Source organism: Mus pahari, chromosome 3 (assembly GCF_900095145.1).
Source record: "Mus pahari chromosome 3, PAHARI_EIJ_v1.1, whole genome shotgun sequence".
NCBI classification, from domain to species: domain Eukaryota; kingdom Metazoa; phylum Chordata; class Mammalia; order Rodentia; family Muridae; genus Mus; species Mus pahari.
In genome coordinates this window covers 140,645,739-140,672,353 of record NC_034592.1, presented here as the reverse complement: position 1 = coordinate 140,672,353, position 26,615 = coordinate 140,645,739, and the positions used below count along the sequence as shown (strand labels likewise).

Below are 26,615 nucleotides of genomic sequence, written 5' to 3'. Positions count from 1 at the left end.
AAAATGGGTGTTCTTGTAAAGCCCAAAGTAATGTCGCAGCTCCAGCGGAAATGCGGACGCCGGTGGGGCTGCTCTGAAAGAGGCACAGGACCCCTGGTACACAGATCTCCTGCTTTCCCCTCAGCTTCAGCATGGGGAAGCAAGCAGGAGGCTGCAGGTCAGGGCCAAAGACTAAAGGATTCCTGGAGCAGGACAGCCGGTGAGTATGATGGGAGCAGCTGCATAGCTTCCTGGCCCAGGGTCCGAGGTGATATCTCAGATAAGGTGTAAATCCGCTTCAAGCAACAGGAAATTCTAGGGAGAAACGGGCACCGTTAGCTGAAATGCACCTTTGCGGCTGGGCTGGATTTTTAAAGAAGGGATCCTGTCTGGGTAACTCTGTCTCAATATAGAAGGTGGAGGGCGAAGGGTGGAAACCGGTCACCTTCGGCCTCCACACGCATGCGCGCACACCCCACACAGCTTTTAAAAAAGGAAACTTGGGGGCTTGGCTACGATGGGGATGGGGGGGGGAGGCCTGCTTGAGAAAGGCAGGAGGCACGGGGACCCTAGGGTGTCAGCAGTGACACCTGGAGAGCCTGTCATCAGCTTCCCGGGCAGGCCCGCCTTGGGGACCTCTGTGCAGCAGCTCAGAGAGCTGGTTCCAATCAAGCCTGAAAAATTACTCCCTACCCAGAGTGCTCTCCACTCTGTTTCTAAGTGAAGAAATTAAATCTTGCTGGGGGGGGGAGGGGGAGAGTTGGGTGGGATTTTTTTTTTTAAGGGTGACTTTGATAAAATTTAAGAACAGAGATTCTTGGGGGGCTTGGGGGGCAGATTTCTCTGATCTATATCACCTGTTTTCCAGTCTCATCTTCAGCAGCCCCCTGGTCTAAAGAACTGAGGTTGTCTGACACCCGGCGTTAGGGCCGTGGTTCTCAGCCTTCCTGGTGCTGCGGCCCCTTAGTACATCTCTTCATGTTGTGGTGACTCCCCAGCCATACATTATTTTCGTTGCTACTTCATAACTGTAATTTTGCTTCTGTTGTGAATCATAATATAGATATCTGATATGTGACATATCTGGTTTGTGGCCCCTGTAGAAGGGTTGTTCGACCTTCAAAGGGGTTGCTTGACCCACAGGTTGAAGAACTGCTGCATTGGAGCAAGGAACTTGGTGACAAGGACCTTTCTCGTCAGTGACCATATGTCAGGAAGGCAAGCTGCCAGCAGAGGTAGGAACTCAGGACTGGACAAGGGTTTCTTCCCTGTGGAGTTATAGGCTTCTTGTGATGTGTAGGGGCAAAGGGACTTGGGGTGCAGACACCGAGGAAGGGAGGGGCCCGAACATGCACAGCACAGAGGAGGGCTGGTGGTCCCAAAGCACAGAGGTAGCTGCTGAGTTTGGGGAGCTGCTGAGAGTGACCAAGAATGCCAGTAATATGGGGGGGGGGATGAAGATGGCTGGGGAGGGAGGCGGGGCTTGCTGCTGTGCAGGGAGGGGAAGGGAACAGAACAAGACAGGGAGAATGAAACACTTGAGGGAAGGGTCCCGGGAGCTCAGGAGCCTGGAAACTCAGAGGAAGGCATATGCAAACCACAGGGTGTCACACATCTGCAGGACATGTTCGGAGAGGACGCTATCTAAATGGGCCCAGACCGATGCTTGGTGCGTCTGTCGCATTCACCATGCACCAGGTGATAGTTTCCTGCTGAAAGATTACACTTCCCAGCTTCCCTTGCAGACTATAGAAGTCATTCCCACCCCAGAAGAGGCCCATCTTATAGCATATAAGCATACAATAGCAAGAAGAGTCCCATCTTCTCCTATAGGCATCTGCACGTGTAGGTGACAAAGATGCCCCCTAGCTATGAATGAACATGGCCCGGCCTCAGATCAGACCAAGCCTCTCTTTTTTTCTGCCTTCTCTTTCTCTACAGCTGCTTTGTAATCGAATCTAACATTAGGCACTTAAACACTCGCACCTAAAAATAACCGTGTGTCAGACTGGCGAGTCCACATTTACGGGAACGAGCATCGACGGTGTAAGAAGCAAGGAGCCTGGCTTAGACTGTGGACTTCACTTAATGCCAGGCAGGTTTTCTAAGCCCCAGCTCCTCTGTGTTCTAGGGATGTTGTGCAAATAGGCAGAGCTCCATGCAGAGTGTGGTACGGAGGAGGCTCAGCAGCGAATGCTGAGTTGCTGTCTTCATGGGATGCTTGGTGACCGGAGACCTCAAGGACTTACCTGGTAGGGGTAAAACGTGAAGTCGCTGAACTGGATCCCAGCAGGCAAAGGGAGAGGGAAGCCTCTACGCAGCCTCTCTGTGGTGTGAGACAACAGAGCAGGGAGTGAGACAGGGGCTGGCATAGGTGGGTGGCAGGAAGGAAACCTGCCCTGATGTCTGTGCCCTGCCTCCTTGTCCTCCATCTGCCCCCAAGGTCACATGCAGGACCTCTGTGGGCCTCTCCCCTTCTGAGGGTACACATTGTTGGTCGGGACCACCCCTGAGTGAAACCTGGGGCTACACAGATGGAGCACAGACCCAAGGTCCTTGAGGAGTCCCTCTGTGTTGCAGATGAAGCTGGGAACTGGCTGTAGCTGGAGCAGCGACTCCTGCGCTCTGTGGACTCAGGTGGAACTGAGGCCAGTGGGTGAGGGCAGAGGAGACTTTAGTAACCCGGGTTGGTTAGAGTGATCCCTGAGGAACTCCGAGGAGACCCACCTTTCTCGTGAAGATGAACTTGGATGGGTCAGTCTCAGAGCTGCTGGTGTGAATCCCAGTTGGGGGACAGATGTTACTTTATGCCACCCCCAAAAAGTCACTCAACAGCCCCCCACCGCATAGGTTGCTGTCAGATGGGCAGAAATGATGTAAGTGATGGGGGCGGAGTCTGAGCCCAAGGCATGTGAGATCTTTTTGTCATTTGAGGTCATTGGAGGGACCCATCCTCTGCCCTTTCGACCCTGGCCAGGAACCAGGACCTGTAGGCAGGCAGCCCCACATTTCTGGCCTGGGATTGAAAACCATTGCTTTCTCCACAGCTTCTTATTCTTACCATTGATCTTGGGCAGCACCAGTGTGGATACGATGTAGTTTATGACATCCTCCAGGTACTCCACCTGCAGATGGAGCAGTGTGGCGGTGTTATCTGTCCTTCACACTTCCTCTCCCTCCCACTCAGCCCTCCGCAGCCTCCCAGCCGGGAGGAGCACCCGAGTGGCCACAAGAGATATATGATACACGGAAACTGGGAAGTGAGCGTCTGACAGAGGTCACAGGAGCACAGGCCATCTAGGAAGGTCAGGAGCGTGGGAAAGGGGGTCAACAAAAGCAAATGAGTAGGACACACGGTACACACCTGTGACTGAGGTGCTGAGGCAGGGGGATCATGAGTTTAAGATCAACACAGACTTTTCTTTTGGGCAGTAACAGGCCTCATACACGCATTCATTCTGGGGGCAGGGTGGAGAGTGAAGGGAACAAAAGCAAAACTCGAGAAGCGAGTCTTGCACAGACACACTTACCACAAACGATAAGCTAACAGGACCACTGAGTCCTGCAGCAGGGGACTCACTTGGGAGAAGTGGCCCTACTTTCATACCAAGAAATAGGAGGCAATCATTAAACACGATATTGTAGAAATGTAACCATCAGCGCAGAGATGGGCCCATGTGTCAAGCAGGAGAAAGAGGCTCCAAGAACCAAGGAATTCTGAATTTTTTTTGTTTTTGTTTTTTGAGACAGGGTTTCTCTGTGCAGCCCTGGCTGTCCTGGAACACACTTTGTAGACCAGGCTGGCCTCGAACTCAGAAATCCGCCTGCCTCTGCCTCCCAAGTGCTGGGATTAAAGGCGTGCGCCACCACACCCGGCTGGAATTCTGAATTTTAATTAAAGAGGCACAATAAACAGCCAGGAAGGATATATTCTAGACCATGAGCCCAATGGTAGGAATGGATTTGCAAAAGTGCAGGTTCCGGGTGCTCACTGCTACATATGTGCTGTTTTGACAATAATAAAAAAATAAAAAGTGAAAACACTCTGGAAGGCACGTTAGGATGCCTGCCCAGAGAGGTGACACTTGGAGCTCGTAAATGTGTGTGCGATTGTTTCTGGAGTAATAAAGCTTGCTCCCCAAGGCTGTGGTCCTCCAGACTGTGCTCCCCAAGGCTGTGCTCCCCTAGACTCTGCTCCCCAGGCTGTGGTCCTCCAGACTGTGCTCCCCAAGGCTGTGCTCCCCTAGACTCTGCTCCCCAGGCTGTGCTCCTCAGGCTGTACTCCCCCAGGCTGTGCTCCCCTGGGCTCTGCTTCCCAGGTGGTGTTCCCCCAGGCTGTGTTCCCCTGGGCTCTGCTCCCCAGGCTGTACTCCTCAGGCTGTGCTCCTCAGGCTGTGGTTCCCCAGATTCTGGTCGCCAGGCTGTGCTCCTCAGGCTGTGCTCCCCTGGGCTCTGCTCCCCAGGCTGTGTTCCCCTGGGCTCTGCTCCCCAGGCTGTGCTCCTCAGGCTGTGCTCCCCTGGGCTCTGCTTCTCCAGATTCTGCTCCCCAGGCTGTGCTCCTCAGGCTGTACTCCCCCGGGCTGTAGTTCCCTAGGCTGAGTTCCCAGGCTGTGCTCCCCAGGCTGTGCTCCCCTAGGCCACTCAGTTTGATGTTCTCCTAGCTCTGCATTTGGGAAAACCCATTTTCATTTTCTGCAGGAGCAGAAGTTAGTTACCAGCCCAAGCCAGCCTGAGACAGAAGAACCTGGAGGATCTCCAGGAGGGGTGGGCAGGCCTTCTGTTTGCTGTTGCTATCCCAGATGGATTCTCAGCAGAGTCAGAGATGGCAGGCTAGGACCATGTGAATTTGGAGCTGGTGGCTCCAAGGCCCTCAGTGGGGAATTTGAGGCACGTCCACCGATGAAGGCGGATGCTCTGCATTGGGAAGCAGGGTTCTGCCAGATGCCCCAGGAGCATCAGCCTCGTTGGATGCATGTACACAGTGTGGAGGTGCAGTATTGTGGCTGATGCCATGCAGGAGAAACTGCAAGAGAGTGTCCAGGAGACTGTCCACTGTTTTGCACAGCTGCAATGGTGGTACCTCAGAAAGGCACAGCCCCTGGGCTTCATCCCTGGGGGTTGCTTTTTACAACTGCTGTGCCTTCTCAAGTTTGTCATATATCTGTCATATGTGATTGGGCATGGGAGACTCTCTCTGCCTGTAGTCTGGTATGGTTGCCTCTTGGGAGACAGCCCACTCTACTGGGCAATTTTCCTGTAGATCAGCATGAAGATGAACTTTTATAAAATAATATTGTTTAGATGAACTAATGATTTTACAGAATTCCTGATTTGATTCAGTTTTAGTAAGTTGAGGTAGCTAATAGAAAGTTTAAGGAGGTGGTTTAAGTTGTTTTTGCCAGAAATATATAAATAAAAGTGAGCTTTCATGCGTTACAAGCACATAATTGTACTTGAGAGAGAAAAATGGGCTTGGAGCAGTAAGTGATCAGAGAGGACACTGCGTTCTAGGTTGGCTCTGAGTTCCTGGGTCTTGTGATCTAGGGATGTGGCTGCAGGTTTCAGTGTGTACCATGAAAAGACATGATTATGAATAAAGAGTAAATAATTCTATTATGAGTGTAAGAATAACTGATTAGCCAGCTGAACAAGACTTCAGAAATAAGATATAAGATGTAAGATAGAGGATGATCTGTTTCTTGGTAAATACAAATTGTCATCCACTATGCACAGGAAAAAAAACTTACAACTATAGACTTTGTTAACCAATGACACAATTATTACTTGGGGGTTATGATGACTTGTGGAGAGAAAGATAGATGGGAAATATTCAGCTAGGTATGAGTTTCAAAAGAAGAATACACAATCAAGAATCCTGTTGTAATTTCCTTTTGTGTAATGATTTTAATCTGTTTTTGAAGAATAGGTTTTTATGGTGATTTGGAGAATATGCAACTTGTGGCTATGAGGTAATCTTTTTCTTACCTAGAGAACTTTGTCTTAGATGGTATAAAAAGGCTAAGAGGAAAAAAGAGTTGTTTGAGCCTGCTCTTGAAGCTGGCTCCATCCACCAAATGTGTGACTGTGTACATATGTGTGTAAAATGGTTGGAGCTTGCTTGTTAGAGCTTTGCTCCGCAAAATGAATGTGTGAATGTGCACAAATGTATGTATGTATGTATGTATATCTGTATATGTGTGAAATTGTTGGAGTTGTCTTGTTTCATCCACTCAGTGTGTGTGTGTGTGTGTGTGTGTGTGTGTGTGTGTGTGTGTGTGTTTCCTTTTGATTTTCTTTTCTTTCTGGCTGGTCCTCAAAGAATTTAAAGAGTTCAGAGTTCCTCACTGGTCAGGGAAGTTCTTGCCCCAGTGACTCACGCTTTATTCCCTCAGGAAAATCTGTGAGTGATTAATCACCAGGTCCCCCCCCTTGGCCCTCCTCAGTTTACCTGACCTGTCGAAGCTAGGTGAGCCTGTGGGCGGGGCTGGGGGAGGAGGGTTGGGGGAGGATGGAGAACACTAGAGCAGCCAAGCAGCCCGACCTCTTCTGGGTCATTCAGTCACTCAGCTACAACCCGGATGCCACCACAATGCTCTTTCACAAACATTTCGCATCAATTTTACCTAGGCCCCCTCCAAATCGCTCCTCCAGCCCACCTTCCTTCCTCTGCTTCCTGGCCTCCTCACGCCCCTGTGGCCACACTCTTGGGCTGGTTCCTTAGTCCAACCACAGGCCCCTAAAAGCAGTGTAAACCATAGCTCCTTGTTTCCTGTAAGAACAGGCTCACTGAGGCTATTTGCTGACCCTGAACCCAATCTTCCCTCCTCCCTCCTCCCTCCTCCCTCCTCCCTCCTTCCTCCCCAAGTCTTCCGAGAGGACCTGCTTTACCAGGCATACCTTCTATGACCTCTACTCACTATACATCAGCCACCCTGATTTCATACACACGCCAAGGGTTTCATTCCCTACACATGCTAAGATGTCCCCATCATAGGGCCTTATGCCTCTGTTGTTCCCACTGGTGCTGGCTCATTCTGACTGGCAAAATAGCACATCCTCAGAGTGGCCTGCCTTGATCTCTCCCACCACTACCACCGCCAGCACCAGCACCGCCGCCGCCGCCGCCGCCGCCGCCACCACCACCACCACCACCACCACCCTCTTTCTTTGAGACATGGTCTCATTATGCAATAGCCCTGGCTGACCTAGAATTTACTATGTAGACAAAGCTGGTCTCGAACACACAGAGACCTGCCTGCCACTACTTCTCAAGGGCTGGGCCTAATGCACTCAGCTTGTTCTCATCTTCTAATACCTAGGAGTGGGTGCTCAGTAACATGATTGATCTGTCCACTCAATAAGCACACTGAGCCATTCTTTTGTGTGCATTTTGTCCCAGCGGACTCCCAGGACACAGCTCGGGTGATGAAAGACTGAGTAGAGAGGGCACGTGACCAGAGGCTGCTCGCAAAGCAGGCTGCCTGCAGAAGAGCCCGGGGAGGGGCTTACTCAGCAGTGCTCTGACTCACCTTAAAGGGGCCAAATTTGGATTCCTTCAGTTCCAGCAACAGCCTGCTGAGGAAGGAAGATGAGGTCATCCAGCGGCCCGAGTGGCCGAGAACCCACCCATGGACACTACCCAGGCCTCTGACCCGGTGCCCTGTCTCAGCATGACCTTAGATCTCCCCTGGGGACAGTCACAGGTCCTCAGAATTATTAGTCTTGCTGACCATACCCTAAGCTCCAAGCCCCTCAGTCCACCTCCTTGCTTCGGGCTGACAGGAAAACGTGTTGTCCAGCGGGAGCTGTTCCCGAAGTCTAAAAATACAGCAAGTGAGTGTCGCTGTCCTGCCACTCAGGCTGCACGCTAGGACAGCTTGCTGGGAATGCAGCCCATCCAGGGGCCAGCAAAGCCAAGAGACAGATTGACTCAGGCTCCCAAGGACTTCGCTGTGGCACTGGGGCCTCAGGCTTGTCGGTCACCTGATCCCACAGGCCAGGATGTCATTCAAAGGTGATTTGAGAGCAAGAGCGGGTACTGGAGTGGGTGCTTTGCTCCTTTAAGGCTCCAGGAGGCTCCTGTCTCACAAGTGAGAAAACACCCTCAGAGAGGGCAAACCATCTCCCCAAGGCCACACAGGTAATAGTGACAAAGTGGGACTTGAGTCAAATCTCTAATGTTCTTCAAAGTCTGAAAAGTTGTTGCCGCCTGTCCATTAAGTCTGTAGCCCCGCCCCCATCCCTGCTCTGTGGAGTCCCTTCCCTCACCCCATCTCTGCCATGCACCAGAGGCCATGGTTTCTAGTTTTCTATCATCCCATTCTTTTGTATCAGTGTTTCTCATTCTCTCTGTGCTCCACCCCCCCACCCCACCTTTCCCCAGCTTTGAGCAAATGGGCAGCGTGTGCCCGCTGCACACTGTCTGAGGCTTGCTCAGGTAGGCTGGGTGCTGAGTGTGTGTGGCGGCCACTATTCTCAGGAAGGGATGGGCGCCCTTCTCCTCTTGTCCCCCCAGGCCTGCTTACCTGCCTAGCTTCATCTCTCCCACAAGCCTGTTTTCCTTAGCATCCACTTCCAAAGAGGCATTTGTTTTCTGCAAAGCAAGAGATCCGAGGAGCTGCCCTGACCTCCAGGCGAGGGGGTCAGGGGTCTGCTCCTCAGAGGCCTAGCAGTGTGGCCATACATCTGGGTCACACCCACAGAGTCCAGGAGAACTGGCTTTGGCCTTGTGGTTCTAAGTTCTGGACTGTCAGCCTGGGGGGAGGGGGAGGCAAGGGGGAGGACACTGGAGTCCAGGCTGGCCTTGGCATACAATAGCCACCCATTGCTTCACACCGAACCTGCTAAGGAAGGGAAGCCCCAGCTCAGCTTCTGGCCTACAGATGACCTCAGGTAAGCAAAACCAGAACTCATTTCATCAGCAAACTGAGCTTCAGCTTCAAACTGGGTAGATCGGCCACAGATCTCTAGCGCCCCCTTCTGGTAGGGTATAGACCCATGTAGGTGGTCCACGGGCTTCGAGTGTCTCCTGCTGGGGGAGATGCTGGACACATGCAGAGGCCACCAAACATTTCTGTAAGAATAGGGTGACCCAGCCGGGCGTGGTGGTGCATGCCTTTAATCCCAGCACTTGGGAGGCAGAGGCAGGTGGATTTCTGAGTTTGAGGCCAGCCTGGTCTATAGGGCTATACAGAGAAACCCTGTCTCGAAAAACCAAAAAAAAAAAAAAAAAAAAGGGTGACCCAACCAATGAATGCAAATCAACATTGGAATGAAAATTGGAATAAATTAAGGCGTAAGCAAATGGATTCATGAATAATTGGTTAAGTGATGGGTGTAGGGACCAGAAAAGGTTGAGCATATTTCCCAGAAGAATGAGTTAGACTTAGTTAACAACTGGACACATAGGTGAATGGATGGATGGAAAACCACACAGGTGCTATCTGGCTCACAAAGATGGGCAGCTGGGAACTTCCTGAACAAATGAAAGGGTGAAGGCGTGACTAACCCACATGTGAGTAAGCTAATGTGCACGCTCCAGCTGGTAATGGGTACCTATGGTGTGTATGTGTGTGTGTGTGTGTGTGTGTGTGTATGTGTGTATGTGTGTGTGTGCATGTGTATGTGTGTATGCGTATGTGTGTGTAAGTGTGTGTGTATGTGTGTGTTATGTCTGTCTGTATGTATAAGTGTGTGTGTATGTGTGTGTAAGTGGGTATATGTATGTGTGTATGTATGTATATGTGTATATGTGTGTGTATGTATGCATGTGTATGTGTAAGTGTGTGTATATGTGTGTATAAGTGTGTGTGTAAGTGTGTATATATATATGTGTGTGTGTGTAGGTGTGTAGGTATGTAGGTGTGTGTGTGTGTGTGTGTGTGTGTAGGTGAAGCGGTGTCTTGAGGTTCAAGCTATGGAGTCATCATGTCTGGGCTTGAACCTGTCCTCACCCTTCTTACCATGCCAAGAACGAAGAGAGGGACCAGGGAGGCGTTGGGGAGGACCACAAAGGCCTGGATCTCCAGTTTAGGATTGAATGAGAGGCCTGAGGGTCGTATGCTCAGGTGCGTAGACGAGGGCACTGAGATGAGCAGCTGCACCCCCATGCTGGGGAACTTCTTGGCCACCTGCAGGTCCCAGTGGGGACAAGGGACAGAAGAGGTCTTTCTTATTTAAAGGTTTCTAAGACTCATGGTGGCCCATCAGCATACAGAGCAGTGTTAGTCTGGCCCTGCTGGCCCTGTCGCCCCCACCCCCAGGGACATGACATCACTTCTGCTCTCCTCATGCAACGCTCTTTCCCATGGAAACCCCTCCCCACTGTCTGTGTCCCTTCCTTCAGTGCGTGTCCCTGTTCTTCCGCAGGCAGGCTGCCAAGCTTTCCTTCAGACATCAGCTCAACTGTCACTTTGTCACGGGACAGTGTGGGTTTTGAGGAGAGCTTAGGAGAGTCTTGACCCTCCCTTCTTCTCTCTGGAATGTGCAAGCAACTTTCCCTGGACATTTCCCCCAGCCACCGTCTCCCAAGTTCCTATGGAACATGTGTGCTCCTTTTCTGTAACTCCCGTTGCAGCAATGTGGCTTTGCTTAGAGATGGGCCTCTGTGGAAACCAGGTTGTGTGAGGCCATGAGGCAGGCTCGGAGCTGACAAAACCGTCTTGCTGGCGCTCCCCTCTCCACTAGTGGCTGTCAGACTGTCCTCCCAGAACCCCAATCTTGGTCTTCCAGATCCCAGAACTCTTAGACATAAGTCTCTGGCTTAAGCCATTCAGCCTGCAAAAAGAGCCCTCCTGTCCACCTCGGCTGCCCTGTCACCATCACAGACTGCATGCATGGCTTGGTTGTTTAGCTGCCTTGTGCACCTGAGTGGAAAATTTCCATCTTTACAGGACTGAGAGAGGCAGGAAGCAGAGGAACATGAAGGAAGCAGAGGGGGGAGGAGGCAGAGAGGGGGGAGGAGGCAGAGAGGGGAGGAGAGGCAGAGAGTGGGGAGGAGGCAGAGAGGGGAGGAGAGGCAGAGAGTGGGGAGGAGGCAGAGAGGGGAGGAGAAGCAGAGAGGGGAGGGGAGGCAAACAAGGGGGAGGAGGGCACCAGGGGGAGGGTAGTGCCGTGTGTGTGTGTGTGTGTGTGTGTGTGTGTGTGTGTGTGTGTGTGTGTGTGTGTGTGTGTGTGTGTGTGTGTGTGTAAGAGAGAGAGAGAGAGAAGACAGAGACGGAGGTGGGAGATAACAGGTAGGTGGTCTGTTCTGTTGGTCCCCAGCTCAGCAGAGTGTGTGTGTGTGTGTGTGTGTGTGTGTGTGTGTGTGAGAGAGAGAGAGAGAGAGAGAAGACAGAGACGGAGGTGGGAGATAACAGGTAGGTGGTCTGCTCTGTTGGTCCCCAGCTCAGCAGAGATTTGATGTCTGTGTGAGGCCGGCACCTGGCCTTATCCTCAGGGCATTGGTGGGGCACTTGGACTATGTCTGTGCTGGGCTATCCTGAGACACCTCCACTCTGCTGCCTATGGGCCTGGAGGGGGTTCTCATCCTATCATGGTGGTCCAGTCCTCCCCAGCAACCTTTGTGAGCTGAGTGAGGAGATAAGTCTCCTACCTTGGGCAGGAAGGTCTTAAGGAAGTCAGTGTTCAGCTGGAATCTGCCATCCTTTGAAAAAGACATTGGGAGACTGTTACAGGCTGAGAAGAAGAGGCAAGGGCCAGGCCAGAGGCAAGACTATGGACACTGGTGCACACTGGTACCACTGTAGCAATACCATCAGGAACTCCTTGGGTAGCAATAGGCCAGGAAGGGTACATGTGGCCCGTGACCGCCATCCGCTGACCAGCCAATCACAGATTTTATGCTTCAGTGTGCCTGATTCCATGCTACCCCTCTAACGACAGCAGCCTGACAAACCCATCCCCCATCCCCCGTCCTGTGACGCCCCACCCCTGCCGCCTCTGACTCCCGAGGAGCACCAGCTGTGGGTCCCAGACTTGCTCTGAGTAGGCAGCCTGAGCCCCGCCGGGCGGTCTGTGCTTGCTTCTGTAGTGGGCAGTGGGCATTCCTTCTACATTCCTTCCTATTCAGGGATGAGAACCCGATGGCTCTGATGAGTGCAGTAAGATGAACCTAGGGCGTGGGGGACCAGGTCGGGATGGCTGTACCCCCTAGGTTGTAGAGAAGCTTCATCATGTACATGTGGGGAAACTGAGGTCCAGAGTGGGTCCAGCCGTGAACATGAGGTAAGAGCCAATGAGATCGATGGTTGCTTTGGGCAGGTGATGCTGAGTTAGGGGCAGGAATGGGGGTGGGGGTGGTGGGTGTGGGGGTGTGGGTGGGCATGACTGCTCAGCACTGAGCCACGGGTTCCCAGCCTCTTACCCTGCTGCCTCATTAATAGTCACAATGGCCTTTGGGGAGGACATTAGTGTGGTGGCCTACAGATGGGTCTGAGGTACAAGGATGCATAATTAACCTCAGTTGACAATGAGTGGACCTAGTCTTTGCCCCCGGGAACAAAGCCTCCCACCAAGGTCTGCTGGGCTCTTGATCTTCTGTGTTCCCAGTCGGCCACACTCACCGATGGGTCCCCCAGGGTTATCTTCAAGGTCCCAGACTCTTGGTATGCAAATACCGCAGTGTTGAAGAAGTAGTCAGAGATGCCCATGCATACCATGTAGTCACTGTTGGGCACAAACCTCATTACTGGCGGGTGAATGGGAAGTGGGCCTTGGTGGCCCCTCCAGAAAAACTCCCCCTGGAAGTAAAGAACAGCAAGTCTAGGTGTCCTTCTAGGACTGCAGGAGAGTCCAGTAAAAGACGGGAGGGGACCAGCTAGACCTGAGCAGGAACTGCCAGTGATATGGGGGCTGTGGGGGAGGGGCACCTGGGTGAGCTTCCCAACATCCTGAGCAGAGGCAGTGGCTGTACCACGCCACCTCCCTCTTGCCGGTCAGCTCTGCATCCATCAAGAGAACAGTTGCCTCCTCTGTCCCATTAGCAGAATTCGGAAGGCTGAATCATGTGTGTTTCGGTAAGCATTACATGCTTCAGGGAGGATGCATGCTCCCTGGGTCTCTAATGTGATGTGACAATGTGTGATGAAAGCAGATGGTTTGTTTAGGAAGGAAAATAATGTTGAGCTCAAAGAGGCAAACTATAAGAGCAAATGGTAGAATATCACCTAGGTAGAAATTAAAGAGCATAGAGTCTGAAATGTGCGCAAAAAGACCAATGTTACAGTCAGTGCCGTGCCTTGTGTGGACAGGAGGGCAGTGCGGACCGTGAACCTTTGATGTCAGACATGCGGAGAGGCCCTGTACTGCTGCAGGCCAGCCCGTTCTCTGATCCCACGAGTCATGCTGGCCTTTATACCCATGTCACCCATAATTCCTTTCTTTAATTTTCCTTTTTTCTTCCTTCCTTCCTACCTTCCCTCTGTCCATACCTTCCTCTGTCCATCCACCCTTCCTTCCTTCCTTCCTTCCTTCCTTCCTTCCTTCCTTCCTTCCTTCCTTCCTTCCTTCCTTCCTTCCTTCCTTCCTCCTNTCCTTCCTTTCTTTCTTTCTTTCTTTCTTTCTTTCTTTCTTTCTTTCTTTCTTTCTTTCTTTCTTTCTTTCTTTCTTTCTTTCTTTCTCTCTCTCTTTCTGAGACAGGGTCTCTGTGTAGCCTTGGCTGGTCTGAAACTTGCTATATAGTCCAGGCTGAACTCACAAAGGATCCTCCTGCTCTGCCACCTGAATGTTGAGATTAAAGGTGTATAGCACTCAGCTGACTACACAGTTCCTCCCCACCCCACCCCCAAGACAGAGTTTCTCTGCATAGCCCTGGCTGTCCTGTGCACATGTGCACGTGTTCTGGTATATGCATTTGTGCGCAATGTGTGCGCACAGGTGTATCTATGTATATGCGTAGGTGTGTGCACTGCTTGTATATATGTGGATGAGAGGGGCATTCAGTCTTGTCCAGCACCTCTAGACGGTAGTCACGGTGCCCAGAGAGCTGTCAGGATGATCCCTGTGATGCAGCTGCCTGTTCTTTCTTCCTGGATGACTGCAGGGCTCTGGCTGCCCCGAGTTCATTGTTTTTCTGTCGTCCATCCGCCCCTGGTTAACCTCCCATCACCTTTCCCCAGGTACCAGCCCATGAACATCCCCAAGATGCAGAGACCTGGGCTGCATTCGCACACTTACCCATCATGTGACTAGCTCTTGCCATTTTAGTGACTGGCATGCCACACAGTGGGCAAATTGGTCCTGGTTCAGTACCCACCGCAGCTCCGGTTTGCTGCATGGGACACCCAGAAAGAGTCCACCTGTCCCAGGCGGGGAACTGCGCGGGCCTTCCTCTGGTTGTTCACTGAAGGACAGAGCCACCAGTGGAAGGCCACAGGAGATGATCCATGGGCAGCTTGGGACTTGTCCGCCGCAGTGTGCTCCTCTGGCTCAGTGATGGGGAGCAGTGTTCGCAACAGGATCATGAAGCGTGTGTGTGCAGTGTGTGCATTTGCATCTGGGCTGTGTGGGCAAAGCTGTGTGGAGCTGTGTCTACGCCTCTGCGTGCACTGTTGCTGTCTTTGTGTCTGTTCCCCGCTCTTGGCCTCTCTGGGTACGTTGTATTGCTGTAGAGAAGGGTTGGAGGGTCTACCTCGGACTTGAGAGTGCTTATTTCTAGGTGGTATGATGGAAGCCAGTGATCCTCAACCTGTGGATTGGGACCCCCACAGGGATCACAGATAGCAGATATCCTGAATATCAGATATTTGCATTACAATTCATAACAGTGGCAAAATGACAGTTATGAAGTGACAACAAGATAGTCTTATGGTTGAGGGTCACTACAACATGTGGAACTGCTTTAAAAGGTCGCAGCATTAGAAAGGCTAAGAACCACTGACTGGTAATGTCATTGATCTCCCTCTGTTGCTTTGCCAATCTTTCCTTTCTTCCCTCCCTCCCTCCTTTCCTTCCCTCCCTCCCTCTTTCCCTCCTTCTTTCCTTCCTCCTCCCTCCCTCTCTTCCTCCTTCTTTCCTTCCTCCCATCCAACAAATTTCCTAAGCACTGTAGATGTTGTATACACAGAAGTGAACAGAGCAGCCCCTGCCCCGCCTCATCCTGGTGCATGTTGGGTAATTAGCTTTGTTGAGATAAAAGCAGTGCTGGGGGCACAGTCAGGGGCTGCTTCAGCAAGAGTGGTGGGAGACAGCATCTCTGGGAAGACATTCCTGGGAAGAAGGCCTATTTGAGCAAGTACTGGGAGGAAGCAAGGAGGGCTCTGTCCATATCGCTACCGAGAAGCCGGGGTAGAGGTGAAAGGCAGTGCAAAGGCCCTGGGTTATGGGCAGGCGTAGTGTGAGTCTTTGGGATCTTGGGGGCCAGTAGGGCTGGGGTGGGGATGCAGGGGAGTGTGGAGTGGGGTTAAAAAAAAGCAGGAAGAAGTCCATTTCTGGGGTTACAGAGTGCACACGTGAGCAGGTACACACCTCTGTGGAAGCCTTACCTTTAGCTGCCCCTCCAGGAACTGGTTCGTGGTTGTCAGGGGAGCCACCAGTCTGTAGTCAATCGAGGTCACATCATCCACTCTGTATACCACTAGACAGAGAAGGTGGGCTGTGAGCTGTGAGCTGGTTTCAGTGGCAGTAGCCTGCATGAGATTCCCTTAAAAGACGTGACGTCTGGAGATGGATATTGGGTCGGAGCACCTAGTGAGCCAATGCCAGACCAGGCGGGGTTCAGTCCCTAGCCCCATATGCACACACACACACATGCACACATGCACACGCATTCACGCACACACATTCTTACAGATAACAGTGGCTCATTGAGGGGGCAACATGCTTACAGTCCCATTATATGGGGGACAGAGGCAAAAGGATTGCTTTGAGGTTGAAGCCAGCCAGATTGCTAAGAGTTTGAGACTAGCCTGGGCTGCTAAGTGAGATCCTGGAGGGGTGGGGAGAAGCTGTTTGTTTGTTTGTTTGTTTGTTTGTTTGTTTGTTTGTTTTTTGGTCCCACATCAGAGCATGTATTATGGACCCAGCAGGGCTGCAGTCCAAAAGGGGACAGTCGGTTTATAAAACCCACCTTCAGGTGGACAAGATTAACATACATCATATACATGTATGAAATTGCTCAAGAATAACATTTTAACTCCACTCTGGGATCCAGAACCTTCTGGGTGGCTCTGGAACCTCAAGCCCGTGTCTGCCCCCTCTCTGAGCCTTAATTTCTCCAAGAGTGAAGTGAGGAGGCTGGGGCCTCCTGGGTCCCCAGGACAGGAGGATGCCTGCCAGCAGCCGCAGCTGTTCTTTGCCATTTGCTGTGTATAGAGATATCGACCCTTTAGCAGGGTGTGGAGAGTGAGGTCTTGAGAGAAGTGAGGGGCTTCATATCTCAGACTGTGGCTCACAGGCCTCAGAGAGTAGAGGTGTGGGGGTACTGGGTGTGGGGTCCCAGGGCGCTGTTGTGCAGGGGTGCCAGGGTACCAGGTGTTTGCCTTGTGCCTGACTGAAGGCAGTTACTTGCCATTTTACTCCTGGACACACGAGGAACTGGCCCAGTGCCAGCTCTGGTGGAATTAGCCTGCTCTGCCCCTCCTCAGCAGGCCCAGGCCTGCCACGTCCACTCTGCCTCTCTCCCACTCCCGGTACCCCTTCTATTTTCAGCCCACTCCCAGCCCTCACCAGGAAGAGTCTTCAGATAAGGCTGCAGCTTGGAGGACACAGAGTTTCTCACAATCTTGCAGATCTAGGGGCAACCAAAGAGATGTCAGTGAGCTTCAGAAGTGAGAAGTGCCAGCCACAGGGGCTGGAGAGATGGCTCTTCCAGAGATCCTGAGTTCAATTCCCAGCAACCACATGGTGGCTCACAACCATCTGTAAAGGGATCAGATGCCCTCTTCTGGTGTGTCTGAAGAGAGTGACAGTGTACTTATGTACATAAAATAAATAATTCTTTTTTTTTTTAAGTGTCACACACACAACTGAGAGTCAAGACACACTGTCTCCATCTTTTCTCTGTGGCTATAGCAAAATACTGGAGACCAAGTAATTTACAGAGAACACGGGTTTATTTAGCACATGGTTCTTTATAAAGCCTAAGAACGAGGGGCTGGCATCTGCTTGGTGTCAGGAGGAGACTTCTCGCTGCATCGTAACATGGTAGAGGGAAGACCATGGCAAGATAGAGAGACATGTCCTAGCTTGGGTTCCTCTGTCTCCTCCCATCAAGCAGCAGTGCATCATGGGGGCTCGTTTGACCCTGATTGCCTCCCATAGGCTGTACCTTTAAAGACCATTAACAGACTAATTTGGGGATTAAGTTCATGTATCTGCATGAACTCTGTGGATCCAAATCCAAGCCACAGCATGCACTCTCCCTTCCTTTGGTGTCTTCTTAAAACCCAGGCAGCTAACCAAGCTTCCCTTGTTCCCTTGGCCACCAGCAAGCTCTGAAACGGTGACTGTTGTGCAAGATTATACAGCCTACGTACTCCTTTCCGTGTCTTTCCTGCACGTAAAACTTCGCTAATGGGTATTTGTTTGATCCATGCTACACTGTTCGGCTCACTGTTATTGTTAGTTCATTTTTATTTAATTAACTATTTAATTTGTTGTTGTTGTCTCAGATCCTTCATGGAATGAAGAAGTTGGACCTGGTTAGCCTTCCCTTCTCTGTGTTCTTGATAGTGGTGCATCCTCTAGCCTCAGCTGTTGGTGGGCACCCTCCCCTTGGCCTTGTGACTGGAGAGGCCGTTTCTGGCAGCTTCCCATGATATAGCTCACAAGGGGAGACACACTGACCGACTTGATTGCTGAGGAAATCTCTCTGTTTCTCTAGAAGTGTATTTCCCCACCTGTGGCATGGAACAGGTCAATTCTCATAGCCTAGATAACCAAACCTCTGCCATTGGCAAAATTTGCTCACCTACAATCAACCATTATCCAAAACTATGGAAATGGAAAATTCTAGAAATATGAGAATTTCACGTTTTAAATTGCGTGTTGTTTTGAAGAGATGATGAAACCTCACCCAATCCCACCTAAGACACGGATGACCCCTTTGTCCTTCACATCCAAGTTCTGTAGACTTCCTGCCTGTCAGCCACGTAGCACCTACCCATCCAGGTCATCAGACACAAACACAATCGCTGTGTTTGTGCCCACATAACTGGACTTGCTAATGACCCCAAGGTCAGGCAGGCTTCCACTGGAACTCTTACGACAGAGTCTTATCATGAGTGTGGCACAGCACTGGCTCGTTTAAGCTGTGCTTTATCCTCTGGGTAGGGTACAGGGCCCAAGATATAGCCTTCAAGGCAGGAAGAAAAGGCTTTATAGGGTAGCATCGTTCCAAGAGGTGATTCCCCAACTGAATAAAAACGGAATAACCCAGCATCTACCTCTCTGCTTCCTGACTGGATGTGGTGCTACCGTCACCTCATTCTCTCACTGCCCTGACTGCCCTTCCATTCTGGGCCAAACCTTCAAGCAACAGCTGAACTAACCCTTGCCAACTTTGTCACGTTTTGAACCAGCAATGAGTAAAATAATCAATGCCATCGCCGAGAGACTAGACCAGGAGGATGAAGCAATGTTGGGAATTGAAGGCAAGATTGAGGTGTTCGTACACACAGACAGTGGCCAGGGGAAAGGAGCTATGGCCACAACATCCAAGATCTCGGTGTCATGGTAACTAGACCAGTGGTTCATCAGGAAACCGAGACAGAACAAAGGTGGGAAATTTTCAATTAAAAAAAAATTATTGCAGGAAATCCCTCAGATCTGGGGAAAGAAATTACATTTAAGAACACTAGGTATTCGAGGCTGTTTCATGACCCATTGAGGCTCAAGAGGAGAAGCCTCAATAAAGGAAGAATCCTGGAGGCAGCAGAAGAGAAGCCACTCATGCAGGCAAAGTCACCAGAGTGACAGCATACCTGTCCCCAGAAGCCTGGGACAGGGGGTGGGTGAGGGGTAAGGGATGTGCCTTCTCAGTCCCCAAACCAAGAACTGTCTAGAGGCTACCAGGAAAAGTTATCACCAAAAGGGAAGTAAAGACCCCCACACAGACCCCCCACACTGACCACAGACCAAAGCCATTCTTCCCCACTAAGCAATGCTGATGGCGTTATTTACAGGACTCCTCCGTGGGTGTGGGTGGGTGTGTGGGGGCACACATGACACACAGGAGAGACACACACCAGTCCAGAGTTTGGGCAAGGAGCTATCTCATTAAGAGGAAACCAGTGAGAGGAAGGAAAGAACTGGGGCTTCCACTTGGTAACCTAGACAACCTTTAAGAAAAAGACGTTGGTGTGCACCGCCTCTCAGTGACAACCCCAAATGTGGGGTTCAGTGGTAAAGATGCTTGCCACTCGAGCTGAGTTTGAGTCCCCAGGGCCTGTGTAGAAGCTGGTAGCACAGCCACCTGGCACCAAGTGCTTCCAATGGAGAGATGGAAGGTGGGGACAGAAAAATGTCCAGAAGCTTCCGTGTCACCTTTGCTTGCTGTGTGCCGCAGACAAGCAACAGAGGGACTTGCACAGCTCGAGCAAGGTGGAAAGTGGGGACAGACACCTGAGCTGTCCTCTGACCTCCACATGGGCAGAGTGGGCGAGAGTGTGTGGGCACTGACACATGTGAGTGCACCCGTACCCTGTACACACACGCACACGCACACGCGCAGGCATGCAGGTGAGCTGACCACGAATGTAAATGGTCTTAACTCTCCGATGAAAAGATCCAGACTGGCTGAATGGATTAAAGAATAAAGTCCACTTATTGCTGGGCCTTGGTTTGCAGCCCAGATCCTGCCTGGAGCCCCCAACTGGGGAGAGAGGGAGGAGGGGAGGGAGAGAGAGAGGGTGGGGAGGAAGGAGGGAAGGGGTGGGTACGCTTCCCTTGGGATGTGCTTCTGTTACAGGAGGCCTTAAAGTCCCAAGAGGAACTGGGCCATCCTTCTCGGAGGCCCTGTGCCACTTCTCTCCCTGGCTCAGGTTGACAGGGGGTTCAGGGATGGCTGAACACTCCGGCTGCTCCTGAGGTACTATGTGCCCTCTGTTGCTTACCCACCAGACCAATGGGAGGTTCCAAATCAGCAGCCTCCCAGGGCCTTAGCTCCATTCTTGGCCAACTCCCCAGCCTGCTCCAGCCTGCTCAGGCCCTCCTGCAGCCTGTGGCATCTGACACCAAGGTTCTTAAGTTGGGGGTGGGGGAGGCTGCTGCCAAGCAGAATATCCTGCTGCTGATGACCTTTGGGGACCTAGTACTCAGTGTAGACACAGAGGGTTCTTGCAATAGTGTTATGCTGTGGCAGGATGGGGGACACCCTGCCATCTGCACCCTCACTCTAACTGGGCTCCACATTCCACAGGAACCCCATCAAGATGCCTCTTCCTGGTGCCATGTGTTCTAGGGCAGGACCAGGCAGGGTGGGGGAGGGGAGGAGAGCAAGGAGGAGACAGGAGGGAGGTTGAGGCTGTTCCACTGTGACACAGAGGCGGGTGCACACAGGTCACTTGGCAGTTTCAGGAAGGCTTTCTGGGTAGGAGGAAGCCCCTCCCTAGGCCTTCTACAGGGCCTCACTGTAAAGCGCACAGCTGGGCTCTGGGGATGGAATCCAAAGCTCTGAGGATGCTAAGGGGTTGGGATTCGGGCCAAGGTGTGTCCATGAGGTCTCCGCCCCGCCCCACTGATGCCCAGGGCCTCCTACCTTCTTGTAAATGATGTTTTTCAGGGAAGTCTCAATTTTCCTGTGGAACAGTTGGATCAGCCACCTGGAGGTTGACATGTGGGGACATACAGGAGACTTTCAGGTGTACCTGGGAACCCTGGCAGCTAGGCCTTGGTGGGGGAGTCTTCATTAGACATCTCTCTGTTTTGCAGCAACCTGCTTACTGAACTGCTTTCTTAATAGCTACTGACACCTGCCCCTCACCATTCCCATCTCTCCACTGCCCTCCCCCTCTGTAAACCAGACACACTGGCCTGCCTTGTTCCCTGGTACCTCTGCTTCCTGTCACCACAGTTGGTACATGTTGTCCCCTTTGTCCAAAACACCCCAGCACCAACTTCTACCCACGCATTCTTTTCATCTCAGTTCAAATGTCATTTCCTCCTGCCCCCAGATTGGGCCAGCTCCTCCAGTGCTAAGTGTCCAGGGTGCTCTGTGCCTTTCTTAAGTTCTTACGGGCCTCGGTGAGCCCTGCATGGATGCAGTGACACCCCTAACACTTTTCTTTCCCCACTAAGTCACATGCTTTAGGCAACAGGTCTGGGCTGCCTGAGAGCCGGGGGTCAGACAGCCCCACCCTTGACTATTCGGTGGTGGTCAGGAGACCTCTTTCTGAGGACCCTGGGCAGATGGCATAAGAGCACGAATATGCTGAGCCGTGATGGCTGGTTGACGAAGGGATAGTGAGGAAGGGATAGGTGTCCATCTCTGTGCAGACTTTCCAGGTCTGGCGCAGAGCGTGTCTTGTAGGTAATGATGGAACAGGAATATGACCACCTGTCAGCCCTGAGCTGTCCCTTGAGACAGCGTCTGCTCTACTTGAGGCCCTGCCCCTCCCACATCCAAGGCTCTAAAACAGCTGTGTGGAGGAGAGTCTACAGCTGTATTTTCTGCGGAAGGGGACTTGGGGTTGAGGGGGACAGTCTTCTCTCAGGACCACAGCCCCAGGAGACCTACCCCAGCATGCTGCCTGAGATTTTGATACGGACGCTGTCGATGTGACTGTCGCAGTTGGAACAGATGGTGGTGATGTGGCCTGAGGAGTCACTGCCCAGCATCAGGTCGGCGGAGATGGACACGCCCTGGATGCGCAGGTCAAAATTGCCACTGGCTTTGCTGAGAGGGAGAGAGAGGGAAGTGCAGCCTTTCCTCCTGGTACTCCCCCCATTAGCAAGGGGGGGTCCCCCCACTCCAGGGATCAGGGGCTTCAGAGAGAAGAGGCAGCTGTGCAAAGGAGCCTCACAACACTGGGGTTCAGGCTTCTAACTTGACATCCCAACCTGTTTCCACACGGTGGCTACCCTGCCTCCCTCAGAGCCCTTGCTGTGTGGCTTCGTTCCCGGTTCTTAGCCTCTCTGAGCTTCTGTTTTCTTATCCAGACTTTGTACTAGAAGCTGACCATGGGGCATACGTCTCAGCTTTGTCACTACAAATCTGAGTGTTGGGTGTTGTGACTTTAAACAATGACTGATCCAGTAATCTACTAATGAAGTTGAGCACCTTCCCTGTAGGAAGGAAATGAATTTATATAAGGCAGGGGACAGGAATGTGCATGGTCAGCTCTGCCTTTTGCACATTTTTTTTCCCTATCACTAAGACTTATGCTCTGGGTGGCACACAGCACATCAGGGAAGGAACCACACCTTTTAGCTGGGCCTAGCTGATGCTCAGCTACAGACACAGCACCATGGTTATTGTTGCAAGCCCTTGAGGTTGGGATGCTTGTTACACAGCAATAGTAGCTGACTAATACAGGGAAGAAAGCAAAAGTCCTACTTAGCTTTCCCTTCTGAGCCACACACACCAACTCACCTTTGCCACGTCCTGCACTAGGACGCAAATGAACTCAACTTGTCATTCAGGCTTTTAAGTTCTTTTAAGTGGAAAGTTCTCCCAGCCCAGAATCCCCTGTTGTGACACATGTCTATAGACAAGGCACAAGTGGACATTCCCACCACCCTGGCTCTTGATGCCTCCGAGTGCCACCAGTCCATCCAGCAACCCTTGCGCATGAGACTTACAGGAAGTTCTTCCTTGATGTCCACCTTCCATTGATCTTGATGCTGGCATCTTTGATGGACAGTCGGAGGCCATCACTGGGCAGCATCTCGATCTCAGGATTAGGGATATGAAATCCATCCACAGCCATGCTGCAGAGGAAAAGGTCCCAGTCAGCATCACCCACATGCAGCCCTGGACACACCATTGGGTCACTCCCGTGCCTTAGGCTCCTTAGGTCCACCGTGGACAGGCAGTTTCCACCTTGTAGGGTGATTGTCAACAAAGATGGCAAGCCTCACCTGTAGAATTCGTAGGAGCCCTTTCCCAGGTGCTTGATCTTAAAGACTCCAGAGAAGTCAGGAACACTGATAGCCTGCAGCTCCTTCTGCAACTCAACCACGCCCTGCTGGCACGCTGGAGGACAGAGAGCATAGAGAGGCAAACTCAGAACTCAGCTCACAAGCAGGGCTGGAGGCTCCCTGACCTCAGAGATGACAGCGGGATGCAGCAGGGGGTCTGTCTTCAGACAGCCAGGACCTTGAGCCGGTGGCTCACCTACTCCTCCCCATTCTGTAGGCCACTCCAATGTCACAGAGATAAAGACACAGGAAGGACCATGTCCCAGCACTGCTCTGTGAACACTGGAATAGTCATTCTCGGACAGTGGACCATTCTTTGATTTTTTTCAACCATCTGAACCACAAAGACCATCTTTAAGGATGTATGTGTACACCTGTATTCCCAGCACTGAGGATGCAGAAGCAGGAGAGCTTGAATATAAGAGCAGACTGCAAGACCCTGTCTCAAAAAAAAAAAAAATGCCAGGGACATGGTTCAGTAAAGGACCAAAGTTCAGATCCCCAGAAGTCACATAAAGCTGGAGGGTGGGGTGACTTGTCTGTAATTCCAGGGCTCAGGAGACAGGGACAGGGACCCCAGAGCAAGCTGGCTGGCTAGAGCAGCCATATCAGAGAGCTCTGGATTGAAGATCGGCCTCAAATTTTAAAATGGAAAATGATCAAGGAAGACACCCAGTATCAATTCCTGGCCTTCACACGACACACGAGCACCATCGCCCACACACATCCATGGGTACATATGCACTCATGCACACACACACACACACACACACACACACACACACACTGTGCACAGTGCCTGAGGAACAACACACGTGCTTCCCCCTGGCTCCCAGGTGTACCCACCCCCGTTATAATGTATGCACACACATCCCAAAACAAAAACCTTCCTAGCTCATAGGTCATTCAGAAATATACAGCAAGCCACACTGAGCCTGCGGGCTATAGTTTGTCAATCCTGCTCAGATGTAATCTCCGAAAACAGCCGGTCAAGTATCTCTCTCCACACCTTCCTCTGGACTGTAGTCCCACTGATGCATACCTCTATAGCCTCCAGACTCTGGCTACAGGACCTTTGCACATGCGGCTCTCCTCTGTTCCATCACCAGTTCCTTAGGAAGCTTCCCTGACACAGATGTTTAGCATCTTCACAGTCTTAGTGTCTCATTTGGAGCACCCATTCTTCGTAACTACGCATCTATTCCCATGACTCTGACTGACGTCACTCTCCCTTGCTAGATGGACGTTCCCAGAAGTTGGTGCCTGTATTAGTGTGTCTCTGGTATTTACCATGGTGCCTGGCACGTACTATGTGTTGGGTAAATAAATGAATGTCCCAGAGGCAGGAATTCTGCCACCAGTGATGATGTGGCTAACAGCACCAACTAACAGGTAACCATGTCCCCGAGGGGAGAAGAGGGAGGCGGAGAGGTGACCTGAGGTGGCTTCCAGTTTGCCAGGAACCAGCCCAGATGTCATTATAACCAGCAGTAGTAACAGTAAAAAGCATGGGGGTCTTCCTGTTCACCAGCACTGCTCCCTGAAAAGCTGAGCAATCCTAGGAAGGGGGTCCTTCCCTTCCCTCTCACCCCCTAGTGCTCCAGGCAAGAGCTCACAGCTGACTTATGGTAGAGGCAAGATGGGAGATCTAGGCTTCTTGTTCCCCAAGCTCAGGCCCCAGGGTCAACCTTTGAATGTGGGCATACAAATGAATAATAGGCTTGCTGCATGGGACACTGGAGCTAAGCCTCTGCTCCCCCAAAAGCTGTCAGTCACACATGCACTCATATGACATGTATGTACACACACACCAGCTCTGGGTTTAAACACAACCATATCCTCCTCGACGCTCATAGGGGAATCTGTTTGCATCCCTGCGATGGCCTGCATGGTCTGGAACATGAGTTCTGGGATAGGAAAGCAGATCCCCTGGGGCCTATGCACACTGGGTTTGAGGACCTGCTTTGAGCTGAGCTGAGAGCGCCCTGAGTTCTGCAGTTCCTCTCTCTACCACCAGGAGGCGGCACTAAACAGCCCCAAAAAGGGCCTCAATGAGGACGAGAGCGCACTTTCCATAGCCTTTGCAAGAGAGACAGACTCTGCTCACCTGCAGGAGTGCTGTGTCCCACCCACCCAGTCCTGCAATGGAAGAATCGGACCGGTGGATCTGTGAGGCGCCTGGCAGCGAAGCAGGTGAGCAAGTTGTTACCTGCCTGGCCTTTGGAAAGCCTGGGGTAGCTTTCCCAGAGTCTGCCCTCAGGGTGTGTACATCTCACTGGAGCCCCCCTCCCCCCCGCTCTCCCCCCCCCCCCCCCCCCCCCCCCCCCCCCCGCTCAGTCTCTAACAAAGGAGGTAAGGCAGACGACTGGCTTTGGAAAGAAAGGGCCTAGAAATGTCACGGTGTAGAGAGAAGGGACCGTGGGGACCCTCAGAGCCCCGGGGCACTTGGAATCTTCTAGGGTAGTGTGATCCAGTCCCAGCTCGGGCACTTTCCTAGTCCTATGAGACCGTGCCTTAGTTTCTATGTAAAATAGGGGGGAAGGGAGGGTCTCCCCAGCAGAGCAATGAACTTGCCAGGCATCCGATTTAAAGGGCTGTGCACCCTAAGTGCCCCGTCAGGGAAGGGGAGGAAGAGAGAAAGGCATCCAATTACCGAAGTCCAGACCCTTCTGGGAGATCATGGCCACGAAGCCAGGGTCGGTGGCCGCTGTCAGGGCTGTGCCCATGATGGCCAGCAGCGCCAGGGTTGACCATTTCCGCACGTTGTCAGGGCCCCAGGTCATGTCCTCTAGGGCCACCCAAACTTCAAAGCCTCGGATAGGAACCTGAGACCTATAAAGAAGCCTCTTGGGGAAGGGCAGGGCAGTAGTAGAAAGAGGAAGGAGGAAGGCAGCCGTGGGGGCGGGAGGGGGAGGGCAGCTGCGGTTCCCCATCAACGTTGGGGACCAGTCCAGGGGCTGCCCCAGTGGAGCCTAGAGATCTGTGCGAGCATGGGCATGTGCGCATGTGCTGGGCACGTGCACGCTCACATACATGCCAGCACGCGCGAGCCTGTTGAGACCCGTGGCTCTAGGGCGGATTCCTCTTCCTAAACACTCCATCCTTTTCCTGTGTCCTCCTCGCCTCATGTAAGGCTTTCTTCCAAGCTGAACCACATGGAGAGTCACAGTCTCTAGTTCCTGTCCCTTTGTTTTTTTGTTTTTTGTTTTTCCGTAGTAAAATGTTTTTTAAAAAAACGGGACCTTTGTAGGTGCCCCCCCCATCCCAGGCCGCAGGGGTATTTTTTTTAATGCTCTAATTCTGGAGTCTTGTCCTTTTTTTTTTTTTTTTTTTCGAGACAGAGTTTCTCTGTATAGCCCTAGCTGTCCTGGAACTCACTTTGTAGACCAGGCTGGCCTCGAACTCAGAAATCCGCCTGCTTCTGCCTCCCGAGTGCTGGGATTCAAGGCGTGCGGCTTGTCCTTGGTATCTCAGCTACTCTTTAAGGCTGGTCTCAGCCTCTCTGTGCATTTCTGAGCCTCGGTTTCCTCTCCTATAGAGTGGGCAGTGGGCGGGGGGGG

The 26,615-nt window shown here is 52.0% G+C and overlaps 1 protein-coding gene across 2 annotated transcripts; it reads right to left on the bottom strand.

The window, feature by feature from the left end:
- Bpi (bactericidal permeability increasing protein) lies at positions 1–25,838 on the bottom strand. Of its 2 annotated transcripts, none has more exons than XM_029536865.1 (15): positions 25,709–25,838; positions 22,996–23,110; positions 22,717–22,845; positions 21,653–21,811; positions 20,675–20,738; positions 16,645–16,708; positions 15,462–15,553; positions 12,534–12,719; positions 11,573–11,623; positions 9,933–10,109; positions 8,505–8,572; positions 7,509–7,554; positions 3,041–3,104; positions 2,229–2,305; positions 1–294 (listed from the first exon to the last, which is right to left on the bottom strand). In XM_029536865.1, the coding sequence occupies exons 1-15, from the start codon at positions 25,836–25,838 to the stop codon at positions 256–258; spliced, it is 1,461 nt and encodes a 486-aa protein (XP_029392725.1). In that variant the 3' UTR covers positions 1–255. The 2 variants fall into 2 exon arrangements, with proteins under 2 accessions (XP_029392725.1, XP_021050605.1); XM_021194946.2 differs by having other exon boundaries at positions 9,942–10,109.
- Between the last annotated feature and the right edge of the window lie 777 nt (positions 25,839–26,615).